This window comes from Falco naumanni, chromosome 9 (assembly GCF_017639655.2).
Source record: "Falco naumanni isolate bFalNau1 chromosome 9, bFalNau1.pat, whole genome shotgun sequence".
Classification (NCBI taxonomy): Eukaryota; Metazoa; Chordata; class Aves; order Falconiformes; family Falconidae; genus Falco; species Falco naumanni.
In genome coordinates, this window is record NC_054062.1 from 20,662,961 (window position 1) to 20,690,260 (window position 27,300).

General features: G+C 42.2%; 1 protein-coding gene and 1 long non-coding RNA gene across 4 annotated transcripts; one reads left to right on the plus strand and one right to left on the minus strand.

The window, feature by feature from the left end:
• Positions 1-2,153: 2,153 nt before the first annotated feature.
• Positions 2,154-22,860, minus strand: LOC121094234. The gene is made up of 3 exons (XR_005829783.1): positions 21,453-22,860; positions 15,476-15,489; positions 2,154-2,164 (listed from the first exon to the last, which is right to left on the minus strand). It is a non-coding gene; the product is annotated as an uncharacterized LOC121094234 (long non-coding RNA).
• SMNDC1 (survival motor neuron domain containing 1) lies at positions 16,185-26,850 on the plus strand. 3 transcript variants are annotated; one of them, XM_040607571.1, is made up of 7 exons: positions 16,205-16,314; positions 16,717-16,784; positions 16,963-17,082; positions 20,933-21,075; positions 22,884-23,045; positions 24,154-24,307; positions 25,050-26,850. In XM_040607571.1, exons 3-7 carry the CDS (start codon positions 16,963-16,965, stop codon positions 25,185-25,187), a joined length of 717 nt encoding a protein of 238 aa, XP_040463505.1. In that variant the 5' UTR covers positions 16,205-16,314; positions 16,717-16,784; the 3' UTR covers positions 25,188-26,850. The 3 variants fall into 3 exon arrangements, with proteins under 3 accessions (XP_040463503.1, XP_040463505.1, XP_040463504.1); XM_040607569.1 differs by lacking the exon at positions 16,717-16,784 and having other exon boundaries at positions 16,185-16,314; XM_040607570.1 differs by lacking the exon at positions 16,205-16,314 and having other exon boundaries at positions 16,557-16,784.
• Positions 26,851-27,300: the final 450 nt, after the last annotated feature.

Below are 27,300 nucleotides of genomic sequence, written 5' to 3' on the forward strand. Positions count from 1 at the left end.
TTATGCTCTTAGGGATAATAATTAACCATTGATAGAAAGGAAACCACTACAGTAAAGGATGATCCCACTGTACAACTAGCTGAACAAGTTGTCATGACTTGCCAAAGAGAATCCATGACAGGCCGAAGGTGTTATCCTCCTGGATCTCCATCCCCGCACCAGCACTAGCACTCTTCCCTGCCACATCAAGCCAAGCAGCATGAGATCTGAAAGATGATTAAAGGAAAACAAGGCCTTGGCTCTTCAGCTGGGCACATTTCCATATCGATTCTGGAGTGCGGAAAACCTACTAGATAACTTTAGCTGTTAGGTAAGTATTGGAGAAACAGCAAGAGTCTGGCAAGTCCCAGACTCTGCTGGGTTTTACAGTCACAGCCAGTGCTCTGAGTCACATGGAAGAGCTGCGCTTCGGACGAAGGCTGCCTATTAGCCTTGCATGCTCATAAGTGATTCTGCATAGCATCCTGCACCCAGCATGCACCTGCCACATTTGCATAATTTGCAGTATTAGAGTAGAAAGAGGATTATGAAAACAATGACTGAGGCAATACTCAGCTCCAAATGGATATGCTGCTACTATCCGGCCATAACAGGCTGCTGACAGAACGAGCTTTGGATAGATTTGTCACTTCCTTGGCCTCATTGTCCCTTCATTCTTCTCCTAACCTCTCTATTACTCCTTTAATACCTCTCCTCTTTCTTCCCACTTCTCACCATGATCTGCATTTTGCCTATCTATAGCACTCTGCCACCGCACCACTCTCTCCTTTTCTCCCACACACGATGTGATGATGAGATGCCTCTCTTCCTGCCAGCATCTCTGTTTCAGCCACAACAGGCCAAGATCAAATACACCAGATCCTGCTTTTGACAGCGACAACTGGTAGATACCCGAGAAAGACAATAAGAATCAGCCTCTTCCACTTGTGGAACCTCTCCACTTCTTCTGCCCCTCACCTTGCTGCCAGTCAGCACTTGTTCTCATGCCTGATCATGTGAGGATACAAAAGATCCTAATAACTAGGTTTGAGAGGAACAACAGCAAAGCTTTACAAGAGCTCGCCATCTGGACAGTGCTTGGTATAAAGCTGTCACTCAGTGCCACATTCACATGCCAAGTCAGATCTATCATTAGAGAGATGCCTGTACGCATCTCCATACATTCACAGCTGAAGCAGGGCAAATCTCAAAGAATTAATCGCCATTTTTACACGCTCTCTTTCATCTCAGGCAATGCTATAGAAGCAGTGTCCCTGATCTGGCACTTTAAGATGCTATTGCTGCATCCCAAACAGCAAAACAAGCACCAGAGATAATGAGGGATTGCTCCTCCCAAGCACTCTGCGAGAGGCAGGAAATTCTTTCTCACCATTAAGGCTCCTGTTCCCCTGAAACAATTTCAATTTTGCAGCAGCAACCTGCTATCTCCCTCCCCTAATCAAAACCCCACAGCGGTAAGTGCACTTAGCCACCTCTGTATCTCACAGTCTAGAAAAAGAACGACTGTTGTGTTGGCACAGGAAGGATATGCAGGCAGCCGTGCACAAACTTGCTGACCTGGCACACTATTCAGCTGTAATGCAGAACTATTTTCCCATGCAACTCATTGTTAGCATATAATTGCAAACACTGTAGAAAAGGCTAAGGGATTTGGAGAGAGGTTATGGGAAGCAGAGCATGATCTGGAATGCTCTTCTGCAGTCCAGAGAGCAGTCGGGGAAAGACAGCAAAGGCTGCCTGGACAAATAGGGAAGGCTGAGAAAAACTAACACTGTGCAACAACTCATATTCAAGCACAATAAGAGTGGATTGCCACAGAAATCAAGTTTCATAGCGCTGTCATGCCCATTATAAAAGGTATATAAATCACATCAGTAATATCAGAGTAATAAATCATGTAAGTATTGCATGACTGGATTTGCGGGGGGAAGCAAAAGGAAAACTCAGCACGGTGTTTGCAGGAGGCTGAACTCCCTGACTACAAAGGGGTGCCTTTGGAGCTGAAGGAGCTCATGTTTTCTTGAGTGCTCACTTTGATTACTAACATGCAGATATGCAATTTAAGCATGTGAATCAAATTCAAAACTGAATTTCAGGAAATTCACATACCAATGTAAAACGAGCAGAGTATAAATAACTGCTAATTTGTCGTCGAGTTCAGACCCTCTTTGATGTGAAGTTTTCAACTCACATATAGATATGTCTTACATTTGATTTATACTGAGGTCTCATCTCTTCTAGATTACACAGAGGAGTTTTGATAGTTGAGTAATTACTCACACATTAAAAAAAATAGACTTCATCATGCCTTCTGTCATGGTGTGTTACAACTTTTAAGCCCAAGTCACTGATAAATGCTGTACCTAGTATGCCTGTAACTGCAGACACAGAAGAAAAGCTGTATTCCTTATCTGTTCCCTTTCATACACTTGTATACTCTGGTAAGTGTTGTAAAATAATAATACAACCATCAAAGAGGTAGATCAGACAGGAATTTCAAAAGCCCCAGCTCCTCCCCTGTGCAAGAAGATCTTCCAGTCTCTAAGTTCCGCTCATTCCTCTTTGTGCTTGTCTGAAGCCCCACTCATTCCTGGAACTCTAATCTTCTCTTTAGCTAGCATGAGACTTCTTAATAAGGACTGAGGTCCTTTCCCTAAATCTAAGACAGCTTAAATCACTATAAGGTCTGTTGATGGTGGAAATCTGCATCTAGACATTTGTACCTGCCAGCTGGTAGAGAAGCTCCTCTAACACTATGTAGAGGTGTTTTTTTTTAAAAAAAAGACTTAACTAAGCTCCACAGTCCCTTTATTACAAATAAACATCATGCTTCACTATACCATCTTGCCCACCACAATCCCCTTCTTTTCAGCTCAGTGGGATCCTTGAGTCCCTTCTGGTACCCAATTCCTACCAGGAGCTGTAACTTACCATGTCACCCAGCTGGAAACCTACTTAAAATTTTAAAAAATAAAAATATATGCTTCTCAACAGCACTCTCTTGATTACCTAATTGATTTTTAGAAATTAGCAATAATGCTAAAACACCCAGCAGTCTAATTATCAGCTGCTTTTCATTTATACTCCCATTAAATTCACAGCTGCTTTACAAAGTGACAGGCTGCTGTATGAAGACTGTCTTGCATGCTCTCACTCAAGCCCCTTCCATTTATTCCATAGAGAATGACGACACAAATAACTCAATGCCTGTTCGGTACTTGGCAGATGCCATCGCATATGACACTATTCAAAAAGTAAACAGCAAGAATGATGTGACGTTCTAAAGGAAAAAAACAGGACATTTTCTTCTTCTCAAGCTAATAAAACATTTAATTTTCAAGTATCCGCTAATCTCTCTTCACTAGCCAAAGGAATTTTACTTTGAGCCAATCTGCCAGCTTACCTGTCCTATAACAAACCATAGCTGAAAAGTGGATAGGTGTGAACACAGCAACTGCTGTTGAGGGCTGGGGGCAGAAGAACTGACAAGCAAGGTGTTTGCATGACTGGCAGACTCTAGATAGGACCCTAAGGTGTCAAAGTCCCATCTTCCAAAACCCACCCAGCTGGGTTCCTTGGCAGGAACACCTCAAAAAGAAGAAAGAACCTGCAATTACATTTTGTTGGCTTTGAAACGTGCTAAATTGACTGAATATGTGTCAGCTTTGCACAGTGGGATGTTTCAGCATCTTTAAAATGTATTTGCAGGTGTATTTCTAATTTGCCAGGGTATTCTCATGCCAAGCATGCAGGCACTTAACTGACAACACAAATCTACACCAAAAACAATTCTGCATCATCTCAGCTAAGAGCTTGAGTAGTTTTGCTAGACAGAACTAGGCTGATTTCAGGCTGGTCGTTACAAGGAAGCGCACAGGAATGTATTATACCCACGCATCACATTAAGAACAGCCTTGGTGTAACTCAATCTGCCAGTGCTTTGGCCCCCAAACTATTGTTGCCTGTAAGGTGGTCCATCAAAACTGATGCAGTTTGTACACACACGTTCCTGTCCACTAAGATGCAGGCTGGGATCTGTACCTGCTTCAGGTGCAGCAAAAGCCTCCCATCATAATATTTTACCTACTATGTGTTCCAGCTGGAATCATCCAGATGACCTAAGGATAAATAGTCTAAATAACGAACAGATACCCTGAGGCATTTCATTTTCCATGAGCAACTAATCACGCTCCACCCAATAGCTTAATTCAGTGTCTCCAGCAAAAGTGAGAAGCACAACTGAGACATCTTGAAGTAATTACATTTTCACAGCAACACATTTTATCACTGTATAAAATGAAGTTATTTCTATCCATTCACATTACCCATAACTAAAAAATCAGGAAAAATACAGAACATGTGAGATGCTGGTTTTAGAGCAGTCATCAAAAGCCAAACACAACCTTTGGACTCAGCTGATATTTGTCTATTCCTGATTTAAAACAGCAAGAAACAGCAAGACAATGGGATATTTGGGCCATATTTGGTTTAAAAGTTCTATTAAACAGACTCCTCAAAGCCAGTAACAGGATAGAGAACAAAACTTATAAGCTAAAACATTAAACATGCTCAATTGCTGGAGACATTGATTGTATTTAAAGAAGAAAAGCTTGTCATGAAATAATGAATATGAAGAAAAGGTGCTGAACTCCAGCAGGATACGAAGTAATACACAAAACCAGTTTGGCAGTATCAGTTGACATGAGAGGTCACAATCCCATATTTTAATCTTTTAAAAGTTGTAAAAAAGCATCATAATTTTAGATCAGAGCTCCTGCACTGACAGCAGTTCTCCCTGTATGTTCATCTGGAGCAGAAGTTGCTACATTTTGCGCACAAAGACCCTTGGACAGGTGCAGCTGATAAACCACAAAACAACCCCAAAGTAAAGATGCAGCCTTAAGTACTAATTTATAGTAATTGCCACAACCTGTGCTGGAAGGAGGGAGAAAGAGAATTTGCACTTGTTATTTTAGGGGTTGAGTCAGCCAAATAGCCAACAAAACCACCCTGAAACCACGATTTTTGTAAAAACTTTTTTACTAACTCATTTTTGTCTTATAAATGTTATTTTCTAAGACCAATTAAAAAATGAAATAATAAAATAGGGAAAAGCATAATAAATCTAATAGCCTTGCAGAAATTTGCTATAGGATCTGAATGCCTTGGTTCATGTTTTAGAAAAAAAATCAGATGTCAAGTTTGGATTCAGCCTAGAATTTTGCAGGGTTTCTTTATTATGGGGTAATGAAACTGTGAATAATGTACTCATTTTAAGTTCTGTTACCAAGTCGATCAAAAACTCTCTTATAACTACCTTCAGTCAACATATACACCTTACCAATGATATAAACCTGATCCACAAAGCAGACCAAAAGCACGTTTTTACAAAATAATTTGGGGTCATTTTTACTATAAATGATGTTCCCTCTCTTGCACAGCTATGAACATTTGCGTGGCTTATTTTTGAAGGGGTAAGGAACAGGTGATGGAACTAGATTCAATGATTCTGTTGACTGCAAAACCAAGATTTTTTATTTATTGGTTTATAAGTGAGTGCTCTTGGACTTTTTCTGATAAATGCTTCACTAGCTGAGTTACAGCACATGCAGGATTAGTCATGGCTGTACGAGTGTCTCAAGGTTTCATTTACAGCTTCAGATTTACCTGATGTACGTTAATTTCTTCCGTAAGTTGAAACTCCCTGAAGCTGTGTGCTTCAGAAGCTCCTGGCGCCGTTATCTCCTCCCTGTCACCGCACACTCCACCTGCACAACACGAGGCTGTGACGGCACAGAAGGCAGACGATGCCCGCCGGCACCTTAGGGAAGAGGCTCACAGCTTGTACATCAACATATGTTAAGTGGGCCACAACGGACCAGAGCATGCGTCATGCTGACTTGATACTATTTTAAGCAGCAACGGCTAAACTAAATGACTTAGACAAGCGACCAAGCACCCTCCTTTCATTATATGCTCCAGTGGAGAAGTCTGACTGTCCGGCAGCACTTCTGTGCGTGTTGGCTTCTACCCTGTCGTATTCCCAGCCTGCAGATGGGCAGCAAGGACAAGAGGTAAGTAACTTTGCCCAGGGTTAAACTGCAAATCCCTCGCAGAATAAAATCCCTATCAATAATACCACAAGCCTCCAGATTTTAAGTCACCTTCTCCATGTAATCCCTAAAAATCCTCTGTTTGGAAGATCTGATCTAGCAAACCTCTTCCACGAGAGGTTTCAGTAACTGCCTGTGTTGGATCACCAAAAAACCACCGGGCATCTGATCTCAGCTACCTTTCCTCACAAGTTTGAGCAGTCTGAACACGGGTGCATGCATGAGTTAGCTGTGTGGCCTCTGTTTTGAGAGGCTTGCATGAAGCAGGAGATCATCAAACCTGACCATGCAAGCAACAGCATGGCACCAGAAACACAGGATTCCTCAATGGCTCAGGTGCGCAGCTAGCCTTTGAAACCTTAAGGTACCCAGCTTTACGGCACTTTACATCCAGCTTTCACATACACCTTAAACATGGCACTGTTTAGACATGGAGAGCCCTTCCATTGGTGCCCATATGTTTACGCTACCTGTGAGAACAATGCTGCTTTCTCAATGAGCAGCTCCCTTTCTGCCCAAGGCACCTGTCCTCAGCCAAGCGAACCACTTGAAGTTACCTCAGATAGAAGTATAGACTTAATCGAAAAACATTCGAAACCAGAAAATTGTAAAGTAAAAATTATTCAAAGTGCACTTAAATGGTATGTTGTTAATAGAACAGCCCCTAAACAAACTTACAACCTCCATTAAATAAATTTTTCCACAAAAGCAAATCATGGTGAAGCAGATAGTGAAGTGTAAATGAGGGCACTTAGGTGCTCTATTCTGGCTTGCGTTGTTTACAGTTTGGAAGGCAAACAGAAAAGCCAATCTGCCTAATGAAAACAAACAGTTCCACAAGACTATTGTGTTTCTTGTGAATATCCACTTCATTTAGTTTAGCATGTCCATGTGGTATATACTATACATTGACTCAATTTTGCTTTTCTTCCTGCAGCAGAACTCAAACTGTTAACTCTCATCTGTAGGTTAAACCACGCCTAATTTCCTTCCTTCAATTATTCTATATTCTCCTTCCTCCCTTCCTGTTTCTGTGTTAAGGATACTGACATCTACTTACAACAAAATTTTCCTCCTCACTTTCAACGATTTCTCCAATCAACAAATTGCTGTAGAAGGTTCTTAACTGGTCTTACTAGAGACACAGAATCCCTTAGTATCTTGTAAATGCAAGCATACTACCTGAATGCTTGACCAGCTCCAAAAGAGAAGTGAATCAATATCTACTGAACACTCTGTACTAAAATCACTTATATTAATACAATTGATGATTGGACTAGTCCACAAAGACTAATCCAGTGATTTAGAATTTCAAAAACAATAGTGTTTCCCTGCTCAGATCTATACAGATGCTCCAAAGAAGTCTAGAAGGACTAGAAACCAGTAGGTTTCACTAAAAAAAAGGATTAATGTAGATGATCCAATATTTCAACCACTTTGTACCACAGTCCCTGAGAACAGCTCCCTCAAGGTTAGCCTTAAAATTATATCACAGCCTAATTCGGCCTTGTTTTACATTAGTCTGAAATCATGTCTATATTTTATTGAACTTTGATTCTGTTACTGGTTTTACATATTATCCAGATTAAATTTTTAAGATCGTTTCATGGTTTGAAAAGCATCATCATCTACTGGTAGGGAGTTTTTAGTGCAGTGGGAAATGGAATTAGGAAAGATCTACTGACTTAATTGAAGACGCCACTAAAAGCTTTGTCAACTGCAAATATCCTGCCCTTCCAATTTCAGCAGTGATCCTGGGAGAACAGTGTGGAGCAAACTACTCTGCACGCACACAGCAACTCTGCTGTGGAGAAGCCTGTGCTACAGAATGGGCCTGCCTATGTACATCAGAGCCAGGGGTGCATTTACTGCCTTTAGACCTGCTAACATTACCAATATGAGTTTCAGATGCGTGACAATTCGATATAATAATTGTGCTATGTTGTGCCTGCTCTCTGGCTCCAAAGGAAACATCATCTCTGGAAAAACCCCATAATTCAACACCACAAGAACCTCTACCTTCTCCACTGCTGCAGTGTATATTCAAATCCCCAAAGTGACTGAAAAAAGCAGAAATGTACTATGAAAACTCATCTAGAAATGCAAATAGTATTTCCTATGCTTGCTATTCTGATTTATCAGGCAGTTACCATCTTCATTCTATTACAATAAAAGGGAGGTGGAGAGCCCAAATGAATGCCCTAAATCTAGAAATATTAACACCATGAGTGTTAGTGAAACAAGCCTGCTTGGAAATATTTCCAAAAAAAGGCAGAAGAAAAAAACGCTATATTTGAGTTTTGCTACTATGTTTTCTCCCTGTGGTTTAAGATATCAGTGTCATGACTCACTCCGGGGATTGAATTGCTCCCTGGGTGACATGACCTCCTCATACCAGCTTTGTTCCTCATACAAGTAAAAATTGGTCATCCACAAACACTGAATGAAGAAGCTTCCTTATTAGTCATATCTGGATCTACAAAACTAATACCAGAAAGTGATGTTTAAACAAGCCCACTGCCACTTCAGGTATGTGACCCTCCAACATTTCAATGCTAAATAGTTTTGTTAGGTGTGGGAGGGAGGGTAGAAAAAGGGAAAAAAGTTAGACATCTAAGACCTCTGCTTTGTGGCTCTAGATAAAGTCTGTGGATCAGCGCTGCTTGCAGCAGTTTGGATTCATATTTAGCTTTTCACGTTTATTTGCTTGACTGGCAAATCCCAAGGAGATTTTGAGGCTGATGCTTAAAAAAAAAGTAAACATAAAAACCCATGGAGACTTCAAACTCAGAAGGCTCAGCTCTCAGCTGCACTTTAGCCAATTAGCTGTCCATCCCTACTTATGCTGTAAAATACCGTGCCTTCTCATATTAAATTAAAAACTACACATCAAGACCTCCCACCGAACACAGGAAGAACAGGTGGTTTGTCTACACAGAAAGAACAGGTGGTTTGTCTACACATGCTCTTGCCCACACCTCTCCTGGAAAAGTTCAGTATATTACCAACACGGCATGAAATTAAAAACTCAAGAGGAAAGCAGGCTGCATCTCAGTAATTAGTGAACTTATAGGGTTAGGTGCCTAATTCAAATGATACTGCAATAATTTCAACTAATACCCATCACAATGGTCATTGACAGTAAATATCATCTTGCTCCCACTTACATCGGTTGCTTTTTGTTTTAAGCTCTCCCCACTGGTAACAGCACAGGGTTGAATGCCACTGAACAGCTTATTTTATTCTATCACCAAATTATGTGAATAGGTGACCAAGATGAGGACAAACATCCCCATAATTTCAGGGGACCCAATCAGAATCCATAACCTAACCCTCCGTCAACACAGTATCAAGCTAAGTTCCAAACACTCCTGCAGCTCTAAAGCTTTGGAAAGACTTTGGATCTGTAACTACACTGAAGAACTGAAACCTTCTCACAAAGGAAGTATAGCATGGGGAATCAAAATCCTCATGCAAAAAAACTCCAGCATATGAAACAGCACAATGTATCAACTATACCTTTTCTCCTTTGTAAGAGAAGGATGTAGATAGCACTCCACTTAAGAACAGTAAGATGAAATTGCTAAAAAACTTGAGAGAAAAAATAAAAACCCTACCCAACCAAAAACCTCCACAGATTTTTAGCAGATACACAATGAGTAAAAATTGTCCCAGAGCCCAAACACGGTGTTGATACCTCTGCATGAATAAGAATCATACAATTAGACTTCCAAACCTCCTATATCTTACTATACCCTTGGCAACCTGTAATCTTGGTTTCCCCAACACATTAAGATGGATATCACATTTTTTTATATGCAATTTAGCATTTAAAGAAATATCAAGCAGTAGCTCCACATTTTTTTCCTTCAAGTAACAGATAAATAGAAACATTGGTAAAGAGAGTTCACACTGCCCATCTGATACACTCTTCTTTTATTAGTAGCCTCTGCAAAGTGCCGTTTGCTGGCCAAGGATCCAAACTGACTTCATCTGGAGACAGCTGCAATGACATGCAAGGCAATTACTGTAAGAGACATTTCAGTTTCATTTTCAGAGGAAACATCTGTAGAAGGACTTTCAGTTTCTCTAAGAATTGGTTCAGACAGTACTCTGATTACCAGGAACAGGATGCTAAACCACGTGAAAGCAGACTCACTGCTCAAGTAGTGACTAGCATGATGTAGAAGGGAACATTTAACAAGTTCATTCACGCAACAGGATGGGTGGTTGCCATCTCTCACCGCCACGTGTATACTCCAGAAATTCTCTCACTTAAGGAAAATGTGCCTAAAAGTCTGTCAGTACAATGAAGGATGGAAAAGTTTGGAAGCAATGCACATATTTTGCATTTTATGCAAACTGTACATGTTTATATTGGTAAAGAAAGCATATTGATGCATGTGAATTCTGCAGCTACTATAGCATGGTTAATGTTTTTAAAGGTTCATGTACAGTGCAGTTAGCAAAAATAACCTTATCATAGTTCAGCATTAAAAATGTTAACTGTGGGCAACTTCTAGGTTCGTAGGACATGGCACAATGAAGTCAGAGAGTCCTCGACACTGCTCTGATGCCAGACATTCACAATCTGGCTCTGCATCAGCAGAACTCGCTATTTGCCATGGACTCCTCAAATTATGTTTTAAAGAAAGAATTCTTATTTTTCTTACTGGCTTTCATTTGATATTAATCAGTACTCTGTCACGGCATTTTTAAAGTATTCATTTCTACAACATAAGGTAGCTTTATTATCCCTTGTTCTCCGAGACAGCAAAGAAACTGAGATACTGAGGTCCAAAGGTGTCCGAGTGACTAATTAAAGTTCTGATGTTGTTAACTTCAGAAGAGGCAGAAAATAATCAGAACCCTCTTTATAAATAAGTACCACTGTCTCAAATTGCTTCTTTCTATTTTTGACCAACCCCCCAAAAACCACTCATACGGCCTAAGGAACACTGATCAGGAGTAGCAGCTGTCCCAAGCCAAGATGCTATGATTTTTCAAAACCTAGGAATGTATGACAGTTCCTAAAAGCAATCTAACCAATGCCCACTGGAAGCAAAATCATCTCCAGCCGAATCAGAGCTTCTTTGGTCAGTTTTCAATGACAAGTCCCACAGGGCAATTAGCTCTTAAGTTCACACTCTGAGCTTTCTTTTATTCCATACACAGGTCTACCTCACTCACACTGTCTAGATACTACTACACAGGAGAGTAAATCTGGATCCTTATAGGGGTGTTCAGTAACCCTCTTGCAAAGTTCTGTTCCTCTTCTTTCAGCTCACTTTCCCTTAAAATTCAGCAGACAGAGATACAGGACCTACAAACAACAGCCTATTTTTAACTACACATCCTTGATTACTGTAAATCCTGTGTTCTGAATAGTGCTTAGACCAGGAGCGTGCAGCTCCCGTGTGGGTGGACCACCAAGACTGACGGCCAGCACCAAGCTGCAGCTGCGGGACACAGCAGAGCGGCCACCCAGCTCTTTGTGGGCGACTGCTAACTGGCTGCCACAAACCCCAGCCAGCGTGTGGCACGTGGCTGGCAGAAACCCGGTCCCAAGGGAAACGTACACAGGCATCACTGCTGTCAGCTGCACCTAATATCCCCCTCCTCCTTCAATGTACTCATGACACAAGTTTCCCTCTCCTTTTGCACGCAATACCCTCCCTTCTGTCTACCCTCACTTTCGCAGGACTTAGGTCTCCTCTCCCCCACAGCAACCCCACAATCCATCACAGCAGTCCTCCTTGTTCCTTACTTCCCAGATCCCTCCCCACACACAGACACAGAATACCCCCACGCTGTTCCCATATTAACCTCATGTTCCTGCTTCCCCAGCCTCCCACACTGCTGGCTCGCTGCATTAAGCTCCTTTCCTAGTGCTCCCAGGCTCCTCTGCCCTCTGCCATGGCCCTTGCTCCCTCCTTTCCAAACTCCTCTCATCCTCTCTACTTTCCTGCCCTTCAAACCCCTTCTGCACCTAAGGAGTCTCAGCAACAGACTTCCCGGCATCCCAAGAAGAACCACCAGCATCTCCAGCTGCCACCTTCTGAAGTCCCCAGGCCCCCAGCACTGACATGCTCCCTGACGCAGATGGCAGAACACCTCAGAGAAAGAAGTCACACCTTGACTTGGCATATTGCTCCCAAATGAAGACTCACATTAAGGTGAAAATACCATCTGACAAACTGTATGTTGTGTAGGCCTGATTAAGACCCATCAAACGGACCTGCTGCTTGTGCCAATAAAAGTAAATGATCACACTGGCAGGTTGTCATTTCCCACATAAGTCGGCGTTTTGTCAACTCTCACAAGCTGTCAGTTGCAGCGCAATGGAAATCCAAGAGCTTCAGACCCTTCTGAAGTGGATGACGTCCTAATGAACGCAAGCTTTCAGTCCATTCTTCCTAGTTCTGACCTTTTCTCCTTATCTCCGTGCTGCCCCAGCCTGGCTCTTATTTATTCCTCATCCAGTTCTGGTTCACTTTTCCTCCTCAGTTTTAGTCAAGGTGCCTTTTGCACACATTGGGCATAATTACCGTGATCATTCAGAGCACAGACCATGTTTGAGCTCTCAGTTTCTTTGCTTAGTACCACAATCCATACTGACTACCAGAGCTGTAGAGAGTTAAATTACATTCAGAAACGTGCACATGCTGACCTAACTGACTTCACTTCCACACAGACTTCTGGTATGTCAAAACATTACAATTAGGGCAAAATCAGGGGAGCAGAACAGCAAACAGTGAAGCCTTAAAACAAGAACAACTCCCCTAAAAAGTTTTGTGCCTGTGCTTTAAAACAAACAGGCACTTGAACCTCTCAACAGAACAGCTGTGTATTTTAATCATGTGCCTGGCCAATCAGCATTTATATCTATAACCTGATTTTATATGCCAGATTGCTGAGGCTTTCCAAAGTCCAGCCAAAGCCAAACAGCCAGTGCAGAAAAAAAATCAGCCTATAGAAATAAATTTTGCAGGAGCAACAACCTGAAAATGCCTCATAATGGGAAATACCACATGATCACAACTATGGATGAAGTTGGGAGCTCTGAACATGATGACAAATGGTAAATAAATTTTAAATATAAAGCCAGTTTTGCTTAGAGGCACACGTCAACTGAAAGTAAAAAACCCCACCATCTTCAGGAAAACAACCCTCAAAACTGAAGCAGTAATACAGTATTTTCTTGATGGTTTGATCTTTGATCCAAATGAATACACCAATGACTTCCAAGTCTGACATACTGCCCTACCAACAGGGCAATGCCTGCCAGGCAGGCACCCTACCAGAAAAGCCTCAAAAAATCCAGTGTCTCCATTTGGCCTAGACTGGGATGGCAATTTCTGTCACGAGGACAGACTGTTTTGCTTGCAGAAGCCAAATTTTTGCTAGTGACCAGGTGTGTGTGCTGAACACAACAATCCATCCATCCAAAGTTGAAAACCAGGGACATTTAAACCATTTAGATATAATAACGCCTTTATGGCATCAGTTGCTGCTGAGCACTCTGATCTCTGCCCCTTAGCTGCCTCAGGATTTAACATTAAGAAACGCAGAATATTGCTGATTTAAGTGTACTTACTCGTCATAAATCATACATGTTTCAAGAGACTGTATAGTCCCAGCTATCTTCAAAAATAGCTTCAGATATACGTTCCCATTAGCTCTAGCTATAAAAATAACGCAGCAGACTGTAAAAAAAGAGGCATAGTTGTGGATCTACCACAAAGTAAGTTTCCTGCGTTGCTAGTTAAAACGTGGCTACTGATACAGACATCTTGTGCAGCACCACCACCACCTCCTGGACAAGGCAAGCACGGCTGCAGGATGAGCCAGCGTCTCTTCCAACCGCCTTACCGACAGGCAGCCCCTTCACAAGCCCCGAGGCATGCCCGGCTGTACTCATTACCGGAAACCCTGTCCAACAAGCCGTGCCATTCACCACAGAGGGTCACCGCTCCTGCTGCACTAACTGCTGCCCCGCAGCACCAGCGCAGCGAGAAAGTCTCCAGTTACACCACTTTTCCCTAGCTGTTCCCCAAGTACAGTCACGTGGACCAGACTGCTTCCCACTAGGAATCACAGCTGAAAGCCTCAATGCTAATGGCAACAGTTTGGCTTAGGTAAAAGCTCACCGAGTTGCCTGTTCTTGCTGTTACTGAGTTAGGGAAACAAATTCTACAGCATTTGTGCCCAAGTAATGTCTTAAATTTACATGTCTTCATTTGGCAATAAACTACACTGTAATTCTGTGTATCACGTATGATTGTAAAGGAGAAATTCACACAAATGTGGGTACCACTATGCTTGTTTAATCACAACGCAGAGCTGGGCCACCACCTCAGTGAGTGGCAGAGAACAAAGTGACGCAGCACAGCTTATATACACGTACCAAATCATTAGTCAATGTCTGAAGTATTTAGAAGTTTCTTTAGAAGTCAATTCTGCGAAACCGTCACCTGACCCTGTCCCAATTGATTCATCTATTGGGTTCCAGCTGCCTCAGTTCCAAGGTCCTCCTCAGATCATGACCTTCTTTCTGCCTGCTTTAACTCACACAATCCTTCAAGCAGACTTTTATAGAAGTAAAATATCTCCTTGTGCTTGCTCTTACTGACGCAACCCCTGAAATACTCTCCTTTTTGCTGTTGTTGCTTTTGGAGATAGCTAGACACTGCATGCCTCCTCAGTCCTTCTCTGTCACTTCAGTCCTGCAGATATGGCCTACATTTCTTGTTCTGAGATGCAAAGCTAAAGTTGGTTGTACTAATGTGCATTTAACTCATAAGTGTGTTCACAAAATCATTAGGATTGCTCTGTATTACTAAATTTGTGCATCTTTTCAACAGTCGCTGAGCTGTCCAGAAAGCATTATCAGAAAATGTTTTCTGTATCTATTTCTAGATTATTAATAAAAATAATAAAAATATGTTATTATCTCCATTGTTACACTTGGTCTCATCAACCAGTGTGTGAACAGCATCCACTAATTTCTGTATTTGAATTATCAGCTCATACACCAAGAAACAGAATCGTGTTTTATCTTCAGTCAGGATATCATCTGAGGGGACAAACCAGGTGTCCCAGAACAGGGCAGATGTATTATTGCCCCCTTAATACATCAACAAACCCAAAGTGTCAGAGCGAGGCCACCCTCCTGCGAGGCGCTGCGTGCTAACGCCGAGGGACGGGATGTCTGCGGCAGACACCAATCCTCCTGCAAACCTTAAGGAATATTTTGGGTGCCTGCTTAATTTGCCTGGCTCGCAAGGCTCCAGGCCAAATTTATTACTGGAGTTCCACCAGGAATTGTTTTTTTCTTCTTGTGACAGGCTTGAAAAAGCCACTGAGCTTTCCGACCCTCTTTCCTCTCCTGCTGTAGGCCCAAGTATCACAACTTGCTCTCTTCCACCCCGGTAGCAGTGAGCCTTGCCTGGTTCAGTTCCAGAAGATGTCTGGTGTCGCCCAGAACAGGAGACAGGAGCGAGTGCACCTACCGGGCGCCCGCAGCCGCGGTCCCCCCGCGCTCCCCCGCGGCACCCAGCGCCCAGGCACCAGGGAAGGGACATGGCAGCGCTGGGCACAGCGCGGGGCGCCCTGCCCCGGGGAGGGAGACCTCCACACCGGCAGCAGCCTCTGCCGCTGCCCACCCTGTCGGGGCAGTCGCGGGCCAGGCCGGGCCGGGCCAGCCTCCCCGGGTCTCGCTGCAGGGAACTCCGGGCCGCCGGCCTGAGGCGGCGCCGCGGCGCTCTCCTCTCACGGGGCTCGCAGCGGGAGGTGGGAACCGTCGGGTCCGAGGCCCGGCGACCCGCGGGCCGCGCAGGCCCAGCCCCAGCCCCGAGCTCAGGCCCAGGCCCAGGCTCAGCCCCAGCCCCGAGCTCAGGCCCAGGCCCAGGCCCAGGCTCAGCCCCAGGCCCCTGCCCCGGCCCGCGCGCCCACACCCCGACGGTGGCCGCTCCCCCCGGCACGTGACGCGAGGCGGCGGGCGCGTTGCTGGGGCCGACCAGCGCCGCGCGCCGGCAGCACGTGACCGGCGGGGCGCTCTCGCGAGCGCCGGCCCCGCCCCTCCCCTCGGCTGCGGCGAAGGAGACGGAAGCGGCCGCGGCCCGACGGGACCCAGAGCGGAGGCGCGTCCTCCCCCCGCCCCCCCGCTCGCCCCCGGCCCGGGCCCCGCACGCCCGCCGAGGTGAGAACCGGCGGTTGCTCGCCGCGCCCGCGCTCCACGGCCCGGCCCGCTCCGCTCCGCTCGGAGGCAGCCCTGGCCTAGGCCGAGGCTGAGGCCTGAGCCTGGGCCTGGCCGCCGGCGCGGGCCCTCGCCCGGGGCCTGGCTCCCAGCCGCGCCCCGAGCCCTCTCCCGAGGGGCGGGTGGGCCCTGGGCCGCTCCGTGCCGGCCGGGTGGCTCCTGGCGTCACCCCGGGAGGGGCCGGTGCCCAGTGCCGCCGAGGGTTTCTCTGCCGTAAGCGCGAACGGCTGGGGCGGGCGGCGGGGGCAGGCCGCGGTGCGCGGGCGCTTTGCGGGGTGCAGGTAATCTCGGGGCTGGCTGGAGACCCCGCGGGTTACCTGCGGTGCGTTCTCCCTGTGCGCGCAGGCAGGCACGTGTTCCAGCTTTCGCTTGTAGAAGTAGCTTGGGAGTAGCCGAACGGTGCAGAAATCGAGGTAAGTGGCTCTCTGTGGCCGAACAGCCCGTTACTGAAGTTTAGCGAGTTGTGTTTTTAATATTTTGGTAATAGCTTGTCTTGCTGTTTATCGGTTTCACTTTACTTGCACCACGAGAGGTCATTAAAAAGCAGCGAGCTTATTTTTGATGCATTTTGTGTGTGTTTGTTTCTTGCAGATGTCAGAAGACCTCGCTAAGCAGTTAGCTAGCTACAAAGCTCAGCTTCAGCAAGTTGAGGCTGCCTTATCTGGGAATGCAGAGAATGAAGATTTACTAAAACTGAAGAAAGACTTACAGGTGAGAGAGAACTTGAGGGAATGAGTAGCTGAAACTTTAGGGTTGTTAGGAAGTATTTAATATTTCCCAAATATTTGCGTTGCAGCAAAAATATATACTTAGTGGGTTTGTTACTTCCTTTTTGCATACTTTTGATACAATTATGGTAGGGTTGGTTTGAAAAAAACCCAGCGTGGCCTGTTTTAAACCTGTCTTGTAGATTAGTATAAAAGATGTATTAATTTATATAGCAAACTCTTCAACTTTAGATTTATTTAGATTTTTAGAGTGATGAAAGATATGCCAGTGCTGTCTTTACTGTCTCTCTTTTATTTTCTTTTTAAGCATTTATCAGAAAGTCATCATTTTTTGCTGCTTTTATTATGCTGAAGCCTGATGGTTGGGCTTAACATGGTGCCTTTCTCCTTATTTTTCAGATGTCAAATCATTTGATCCAGAATCTGTTTATTGATAAAAGCTTCAGACTATAGTTTGTATTCCATGTGTATCTAAGCCTTGATTGTGTTAAGGTTTTTATATGAGAAAGGAAAAGAGTAGTGTTCTTTGTTTGCCACCTGTAGTTTTTCAAACATCTGAGAGCATATCATGTTCTTAAGAGCTAAGAAACTTGTCTGGGTCTTAGCGTCTTGTTCAGTGACAGGAAGGCCACCAGCCTAATTTTAAGTCAGTAAGTGGTCTTTTAGATTCTTGTGCATATGAAGACACATTGGCATATAAAAAAACCTAGCAGTACTGTTAAAATTTGTCATGAGAGTGCAAGATGCTGCTTCATTTCTGTTGTGGATTGCTTTAGCCATCAGGTCTAAAAATATGTAAAACTACCCGGTACAAGATTCAGTAACCACTAATCTGTGGAAGTAACAGCAATAAAAATGATGCTTCAACCAAAATGAGTAGTGCCTCAAATCGGTGATCTTTAGAATTCTTTTTAAATTACAACGGCTTTGTGCCCACAAGGCACTTTATAGATCATCTTAATGTCCTTTGTTGTACACTGTTAAAAGCATGTGTATATTTTTATATTTTTAAAATGCACAGCAAAACCCATATGGGATGATATTTCCGATACCAACACGACCTCGGCTTTGATATGCAGAGATCATTGATGTGAAAGGACAACTTGCAAACTTTTTAATAAAAGCTTTCTGCACAGAATGGGGAAGATCTTTACACTTTCGTCCCCAAAAGGTTTGCTATCCATATGTTCCACCTTGAAAATGACATAATGTTTTGCAGACTTAATATATGCCAACCAAACTATTGTAAAAATGGGTTTGATGCTTCAGTGTCCCAACTCAGCAGCTTTTTGTCTATTCAAAAAGATTGTTACTGTGTAATTGAAACATTTTTTTTTTCTGTCTTAAATAGTGATGCACTAGTGCATTTCATACACTTGGCTTATTCTTGAGTAATAAGAAGTACTTAGCTTTTCACTTTTTGTTTCACTGAAGCACTTCTAGGACAGTGTCTGTGCACCCAAGAACCAAACTTACCTTTTGTATCAAGAATTGATGGCAGCTGTCATCTTTTGTAATTGGAGATAATAACTGTGGGCATTGTGTTCTGGAGTGTAGAGCTCTGTCTGGCTTTGTAAAGACCAGCTGGTCAGGAAAAATCTTGGCAAACTCTAACTAGTATTCTCTGCAGGTCACACCTTCGTGTCACAGGGATGTGGCAGCGAGCCATATTGTTGAACCCATTTGGCTGTACTGAGCTGCTGTGGTAGTCTAAGTTGTGCTCAGAAATTTTCTTTGAACGAGCTATTCTGTTAAAGACTTTAGAACTATCTCGTGGGTTGTAATAAAAATGTTTCTATCTTGTGTGCTTAGCACTATGATAGATGGATATCAGATGAAGATTTTTACCAAAAGTTTGCTATTGTGTAGCCTGGTGTGTAAGTGACTTCATCAAATTCAAAGAATCCTTGGTAGACTTGTCTGAATTTGTTCACTTTTGAGTTCTACAATAAGACATCTGTGAATTTGGCAAGAATAAGTCAATAGTTTCATATAACTAGTAGTCTGCATAACTGAAACGCTCACTTTAAGGTAGCTTGTGCCTGGTGTGATGTATTTGACCTGCTGAGATAAGATACATATTTCAAACCACAATGCTTCTTGGATTTGTGGAATACAGCTATCTATGTGTTGAGGAATAGTGTGGGATTTTCCATCTGGGAGGAAAAATCAGGCTAATGCTCTGTGTTCTGCGCAGAGCTCTCAAATTAGGTAACTTGATAACTAAAATCTGTTCTGGTTTAGCTGTAGTGTTATGGAAATTGGAGACCAAATTAGTAGAAGTAACTGTAGGCATGTTTCTGTGCTTACAGTCGCTAGTGATTGCGCTTACTGTTGCACTTGTTTTAGAGGAGCTGCTAGTTAACAAAGAGCAGAACTTTGGTTAGGAAAGTGTTGGAAATTAAGAGCTGCAACAGAAACAAACTGTTAGGCCATTCATGCCAGTTGTATAGTTTATCAGATAAAAATGCATGCAAGTTTATATTGTATTAACTTCTTGAACTGCTTATGATCCTTTAGGTTCTTGAGGAATGAAGAACAGCTGCTTTACTGTAAAGCTTTTTTTTTTTTACTGCTTTACTGTTTTCTGAAGCTAGTCGTTTAATACACCCATAGCTGAACTAGGATGTGAAGCTGGGAGGAAAGTTCAGGCTCCACCGAGCCTTAGCTGAACATTGTTTGTCTGTAACCCTCCCCTAATATAAATATTCACTGTTACTTAGTAGAGTGACAATGGTTCATGCTGAGATACTCAAAGAACTGAAGAATTTTTCTTCAAGGATTGCAGAGTTGCTTTGCCTTATACAGAAATTTTAAATGGCCTTTTAGGTGCTGGCTCCTTTGACTTTTAACACTAGTGAAAACCAGTGGTCTTGACTGTACAGAATAAGAATATAACATTGACAGGATGTTGGGGAGGGGCTTTTGCATGCTTCTGTCTGTGAATGGGTACTTAAAAGAAATGGAAAAATTTGTTACTTTGTTACTTGTCTTGTAGGACTAGCAAGGGAAGGCCTGACCCGAAATGTTAAGGTCAGGGAATGTAGAGAAAAACAAATGCTTACATCAAAATGACTTAAGGAAATCAATTTCTTTAGCATGCACCTGAATGCTCTCTGTAAATGAGAGGGCTGTACAAAGTGGCAGTCTTGGAAGGTACTTTCCACCCTGGCTCTGGGTGCTTCAGTTCAGCCAATCCACATGCTTTTGAGTAAACTGAAAAAATGTTTTATCACTTAGAAATTCTGCAGTTATACTTGTAGTTGTGTGTTTGAAAGATTACTATACATAATGTAGCCAGCCATTCCCAAAGGGGAAAGAATAGAAGGAACAGCCAGCTATGCAGAGAAGTGTTGTGTTCTTTCACATTTTGCCTTCAGAGCACTGTCCTGCTGAATACTTGCTCTGCTGCCACATGTGTGGTTTGCGGTCAACAGCCAACATCACATGTAGCCATGTGTAGTCACACTGTTGATTTTTCCTTTGTTTTTTATTGAGACGGTCTAGCTGTGCCTTTGTGTCTATAGATAAACAATTAATCTAGGAAAAAAATGCTATAATAAGAATAGGCTGCATTTTGAAAATTTGAGGGGGGAATCAACAATACTGCAATACAGTGAGGACCGTACATCTTTTTATCTACGTTGGCAATGAGTAAGTTTAGTTAAATGATTAAAAAACCAAACTTAGTCCACTCTATATCAGCTATGAATTTAATATAGTAACTTGATAACTTAAAAAAAAAATAATGAAACTAGTGAGCTTGGGGTAAAAATATGCATGGTAACAGAGTTTGAATAATTGTACTTTGTGGGTTTTTTGTCTTTTTATAGGAAGTCATAGAATTAACCAAAGATCTCCTTTCAACGCAACCTTCGGAAACTCTTGCAAGTTCTGACAGTTCTGCTTCTGCTCTGCCCAGTCACTCCTGGAAGGTTGGGGATAGGTGTATGGCAATATGGAGTGAGGATGGACAGTAAGTGTAGAAAACTTCTCTAACAGTTACATGAAATAGTTCAATGGTAAGAGACTTTCATTCAGTTTGAACTGCCACTAGGGTGTCTAAAACAAAAAATAAATTAGGAAATAAATCTGATATTAGGTATTCTTGTACTGTCTGTATTAAAGATCAGTATTTTAGATAAAAAGCAAAAAGATGTGGAATCATTTTTTAGAAATGCCTTATTTTTCACTAACTTTATAAAAGTAGGGTAGTTTTGGTAAATTACTATTTGCTAATGTAAAAAATGGCAGACTTTCATGAACTGATCTGTCAGGGCGGTCTTTTTGTAAAGGTTTCAGGATGTGTAATTCATAATTTGTCATTGCATTCATACATACGTAATTGATTACTATTAAGAAGAATCCTTGCTGTATCTCCATTTGTGCCTCTAACCGGAAATCAGTTTTAACTGGAAATGCTGGGTTTGGCTATGAAATAACTAGCCATGTAATGTAATGATAGAACAAATCAACCTTTTGGATTGGACCCTGTTACATTAGCCTGGGAAGCTCTGGGAACCCAAGCAGTTCATTCTGATTTCATAATACTTGAAATAAACATTCTAAAATTACTTTCCATACTGCAAAACATATAACTGTTGCAGCTTTTTAAAAATTACTATTTACACAGGACTAATATGCCAATCATTGCCACTTTGAGACAAGCTCTGTTGTTCAGCAAATGTGGTTCTATTAACAATATAGTAACCACATAGAGAGATACTGGTATAGCTGTTGATGTCTTGGGTAGAAAACAAACCTAAAAGTGAGCAGTTTCTCTGTCACAGATTATTAATGACTAAAATGCTTTTGTGTAAGAAAAATTGAATCTTACTGTCTTAGGTCACCGCTGGGTCCTTCTTGCTCTGATCACTGGGTTAGAGGATCAGGGCTTGGGGAAGAATGTCCACTGAAGTGGATCTTATTGGACTTAATTGTATTGCGCTTCTTTTTTTTTTACGCCCCTGCTTCTTTTGCAACATTCCTTAACTGCCCAGTGTCACATGAAGAGCTAGCCAGAGATCAATACTTTTTACCTCATGCAGTTTGGGTTTCCACGTATTTTCATCTAGCTCAACTCAAGATGATGTTAGCCCACTGAAATTGCACAAGAAATTGATTTAGTGTTAACTGAAGCGTTGTCTATGAAACATCTCATCTTATTCCTCTGTTTGCTTTAGATGTATCCTTTTGCTCCAAATTTAGACTCTTGTCTCTTAACTCTTTCCCATTATGAGGTCAGTTTGACCAAAATTTCTGCTAAATTCCAGAACTGTTATTTTAAATTACTAAGAAAGCTTTTAATTTTGCAAGTGTTGAAGAGAGAATACTTTGAAAGCTTTGGGTTTTCTTAATTCTTTTTCATATGGAGAAAAATGGAACTAAAGCTTTGCTCTTGTGAGGTGACATTTTCTGAAACTGCTCAGTGAATGCAGTATTTTGTTGGTGTGGGTGGTTTTTTTTAAAGTCTCATGACCTGACAGAACTAGAACCAAGTGAGGATAGCTGATTAGATTTGCCCCAGTGTTAATCATTAGTCTTGGTAATTGTGACGTTATTGCTTCTTGATGCTAGAGGTCAAATACAGCAGATTCCAGACTTTGTACTTGTGTCCCTTTTGACCTTAAGAAAATGATCTTTTGGTTTGATTTGTGTATTGTCCCTGAAGGCCAGTATTTGAAAATATTTTACTTAATGCCATTAGCTGGCTGACAGTTTAGGTGTTGAAGGGCTGAGTATTAAAGCTTTACTCACATGCTTACAGCCATGATATCTTTACAGGTGTTATGAAGCTGAGATTGAAGAAATAGATGAGGAGAATGGAACAGCTGCGGTCACATTTGCTGGATATGGCAATGCTGAAGTTACGCCTCTGTTCAACCTCAAGCCTGTGGAAGAGGGAAGAAAAGCAAAAGAGGACAGTGGCAACAAACCCATGTCCAAGTAAGTAATACACAGGCAGAAGTCTGAACGCTTTGGGGGGTGTTTTTTTCCTCTCCCAGGTATAAAAATAGGTTAATGCAATAGAACATCTTTTTTTGAGATTTTACATCTCTTTAACACGTTCAAATATTTGCTTGAAAAAGGATCTTAAATCAATCTAGCATGTAACTTTTGGTAGATCATTGTAGCTGGTATCATGTGTGTTATGTATCCTGGCAAGATAACATCATAGGCTTTGGGTTTACTCAGGTGATGCCATTTCAAGATATCAGGTATGTAAGAGGTAGATTAAAAAAAGTTAGTACTTTTTCGTTGACAGCAGAGAGCCTACAGGTTTCAGGGCAGATCTAGTGGAGGATCTGTGATCTGGTGTAAGAAGAAAGACTTCTGCTTCTGCCCCATCCCTGTGTTAGGATAGCTGTGTTGACCCCATCGCAGGGGAGATGTGCTTTACTCAGTATCCTGCTGTGTCTAATACAGAAGGGTATTTTTATAGACTGAAAACATTTTAATGGGGGGTGGGGAGAAGGTGGTACAGTTTTGGAGTTTATTATAGGCGAGGATTCCTTTCTTAAGAGATCGTTGTGAGGGATGCAGCATTGTGGCATGGGTCGACTGCTTGAACTTTCCTTATCTTTACTGAAGTAACTTATCTTTGTTCTTTTCCTTCCATCCCTATCCAATGCTTGGTAGCATGAGAGCCCTGCAGACCTCCAGAAAAGTTTGGGCTTTTCACTCTAATGGGCAATTTTAAATTTTCTAAACCCTAGATGTTTCTGCAGTGTAGAAGTGCTGATAGGTACACTTTCAGTTTCAGAAGGGAATTGCACGTAGTCCCATGGGTTGTTGCATTTGGCATGGTCTTAATCGGGTAGCAGTGGTGGTTGTTCTTATGTTCAAATATATAAATAAGCAAGATAGTGCTTATGCATGGAAAGACTAGTTTGCTCTTTTTTTTTTTTTTTTTTTCTAGAAGTGGAGAATATTTACAAGCTTTGTTTTCTGTCATTTACTTTTGGAAAACTTCTGTGCATGTCTGTCTTACAGGGGATTTAGTTTCTTACAGGAAAAGGCACAAGTGTAAAATGTCTCTTTTCCTTCTCTCCAGAAAAGAGATGATAGCCCAGCAACGAGAGTATAAAAAGAAGAAAGCTTTGAAAAAAGCTCAGAGAATTAAAGAACTTGAACAGGAACGAGAGGACCAGAAAGTCAAGTGGCAACAGTTTAACAACAGAGCCTATTCTAAAAACAAAAAAGGCCAGGTTGGTTTGGTTTTGTCAGTATGTGAATAACAGGGTGTAGACTTCTATGCAGTACTTCGGGAGAGAGGAGGAAGTGGTTTTTAAAGGGGATTTATCCTTGGGCTTCTGAAGTGTGCAGTTTGGTATTTTGTAAACTTAAAAGGCCTGGTTTTGTACTGGGTGACTTTGGAGGAGTGCTCTTTTAAGAGACTGAGCTTGCACTTAGCTTGGAGAGCTGGGCTCACTGTCAGCTGCCAGATGGTGTTTGCTGGAGCTTAGAACCTGAGGGTCTGTCTAAACCTCCAAGCCTGACTTGTGTTTGTGACCTGGCAGACAGGGTGCCAAGTAATTGTCCTGGAATAGTAAGCATAATGCAGAAGGGTAGCAAGGACATTTTAAAGCCTTATTTCATTTTTATCGTGGCTTGACCAAGAGCTGCCAGACATAGTGGTAAGACTTCAGTCTTCCTTATGAACAATTATTAGAGATCATCTTATGAAAGAAGTTAATTTTATTCATTATTGGCCTGACCCAAGGACCTGAGTACCATGATGACGTGCAGTACTTAGATGCCAGGAAGTTCCCAGCTCTGTTGTCTCACTTGCTGATAACATGCCACGGATGGGCTAGCCTTTAGAAAGTGTGCCCATCTATAGAGTAAGAAGCTGAGACTGTTGAAGCCCTTCAAATGATAATGATTGCTTGTTTTTTTAAGAGCCAGTTAGTAGTTACTCAGAAATGGTGTTTTCTGTTTCATTTGCAGGTAAAAAGGAGTATTTTTGCTTCCCCTGAGAGTGTAACTGGCAAGGTTGGAGTTGGAACATGTGGAATTGCAGACAAACCTATGACACAGTATCAAGATACCTCTAAATATAATGTCAGGCATTTGATGCCTCAGTAACGGGGGAAAAAGGTGGAACTTCATCTCTGCAGGGCTTTACACTTATCTTTTTATCATTATATTTTTCTAAAAGTAAATTATTTGTTGGCACATAGTGAGTAGTCCATTTTGTCACCATCACTTTGGCTTCAGCTGATACAAGCCTTAAATCTCCAGCTACTGATTTGACCCCCCATCATTAAACTTTTTGTAGTTGCATTAAAATACATTCTGCAGGTAAATGCTTTCATGAACTGCTGTTGCCTGTTACTCTGAAAGCAGCAGTTATCTGCAGCTTTGACCTTCCATTCATATTAGCAGTGAAGGGTTTTTTTTTGTTTTGTTTTTTCCTTAAGAAAAGTGGTGGTATAAAACTGGCACCGTAACAGCCTCCCTCGTTTCTGTAGTCACAGTGCTGCCTGCTGTCTTGGTGACAAGCTCAGCATTACAGAGCTGCTGCAGCTCTGGGAGAGAGAGCTAGATGCCATCGTAGCTCATATGTCACATGGAATTGCTAAGGAAGTTGCAATGACTCCCTTACAAACCCACTGAAGATAGATTTGTACAGCTGTAAATGAGAGCAGAACAGGGCCAATAGCATCTTTATTACTAATGATTCATGTGCTAGGAACAATAAATCTGACTTGAATTCCTGTCTGAATTTCCTGTGCTAGAAGTTAAGCAGAGGAGATCCTGGTTTTGGAGTTTTTGTTGTTTTTTTTTTTTTAAATAAAGTTTAAATAGGAAGTTATTGAAAGGTTATTGAAATGTAACCAGTCATAGGACAAGGTATCTAGACTCCCAGTTCCAAAGTAGAGAACTGTACTTAAGAATATCCACCCCTCCCAAAGGATCAGAGAGTTGGAGAACATAAATGGTTGTGCTTTGGAAAGGAGCCATCGTTTCCCCACTTGTAGATCTTGTAGGTTTGGTACGGTCACAGACCTGGAATATGCAGTAACAGCTGGTGTCTGGGCCTCTTCCATCCTGTCAAGTAGAACTGCAGCACAGCAGATACAAACGCCTAGATCCCACTTAGTTGTGAGTGAGTAAAGGTTAGTCTGAAGTCTTTGTCCTTAAGTAATTGACTGGCTCCAGTGTTCATTGTATCTTCAGCTGTATTACAGTGCTGCTGAACCCCTTCAATTTTATTCAGGAAACCATGTGTAAAAGCTCTCGCTTTTCTTGTATTTTATGTGATTTGCTTTCCTCTGTTACTTGTCTCTCACTTACGGTAGTGGTGCCATCTCTGAACCCGTAACGTGTTTAAAAAAGTTAATGGGTAGCCCTGTATACAATGTAGATATTATTTTTGTAAAATCTAGGGCTGAGTTAATGGACAAGAGTACATCAGCTATTTCCCTCCTTAAATAATTAAAGGGTGTTTCTTGTCCATTAACCCTGACCATTATTTCCCTGTATATTATGTTAATGTAGCTCATTTTGTAATTTGTTAACTAGATCAGGTCACGTCAGCAATTGTTGATGCACTGATTGGTGGAAATGTCCATCAGTTACCTGAGTCACAACTCAAGCTAAACTCTACAATTGGTAGTTTAGAATCCATACATAGAAAAAAGTTCTCCCTATAATGGGAGAAGGTGATTTTTATGAATACAAAGTGTGTTAATTTCAGTTTTGTATGTTTAACTTTTATTAAATAAAGTGTTTAAAATCTGCTGGATATATTTGACAAAGTGTAAGTGTATGGGGGGGGGGAACAGCAAACGATCAGGAAAGCACTAAGTATACAATCTGCTGCACGGCAAAAGCGAATCAGGAGCACTTCACACTTCCTGCAAGATGAAGTAATGTTGCCCAATTCCTAAACTTCACTAGTAGCAGGAAGGGGGGTACATTTTCTTTTCTGTAGAAAAGCTTGTAACTTAAAATAATCTGACCACTGCTTTTCAGAAAGGGTGTTTGTAGTGTGGACTGTACCCTACAGCGACACATCTCAGCCGTGATGTTAACCAGGTAGTAGTCCTGCTGCGTGGACAGCTAACTCATTAAGGAAGGTCACTTCTCTTCCACTGTATCGCTGCTGTGATACAGCTGTAGTGTATCCCTTTCACTATCCAGAAAAAAGTTCAGACTTCTTGAAAACACACAGAACTGGAGTTTCCAGGAAGCC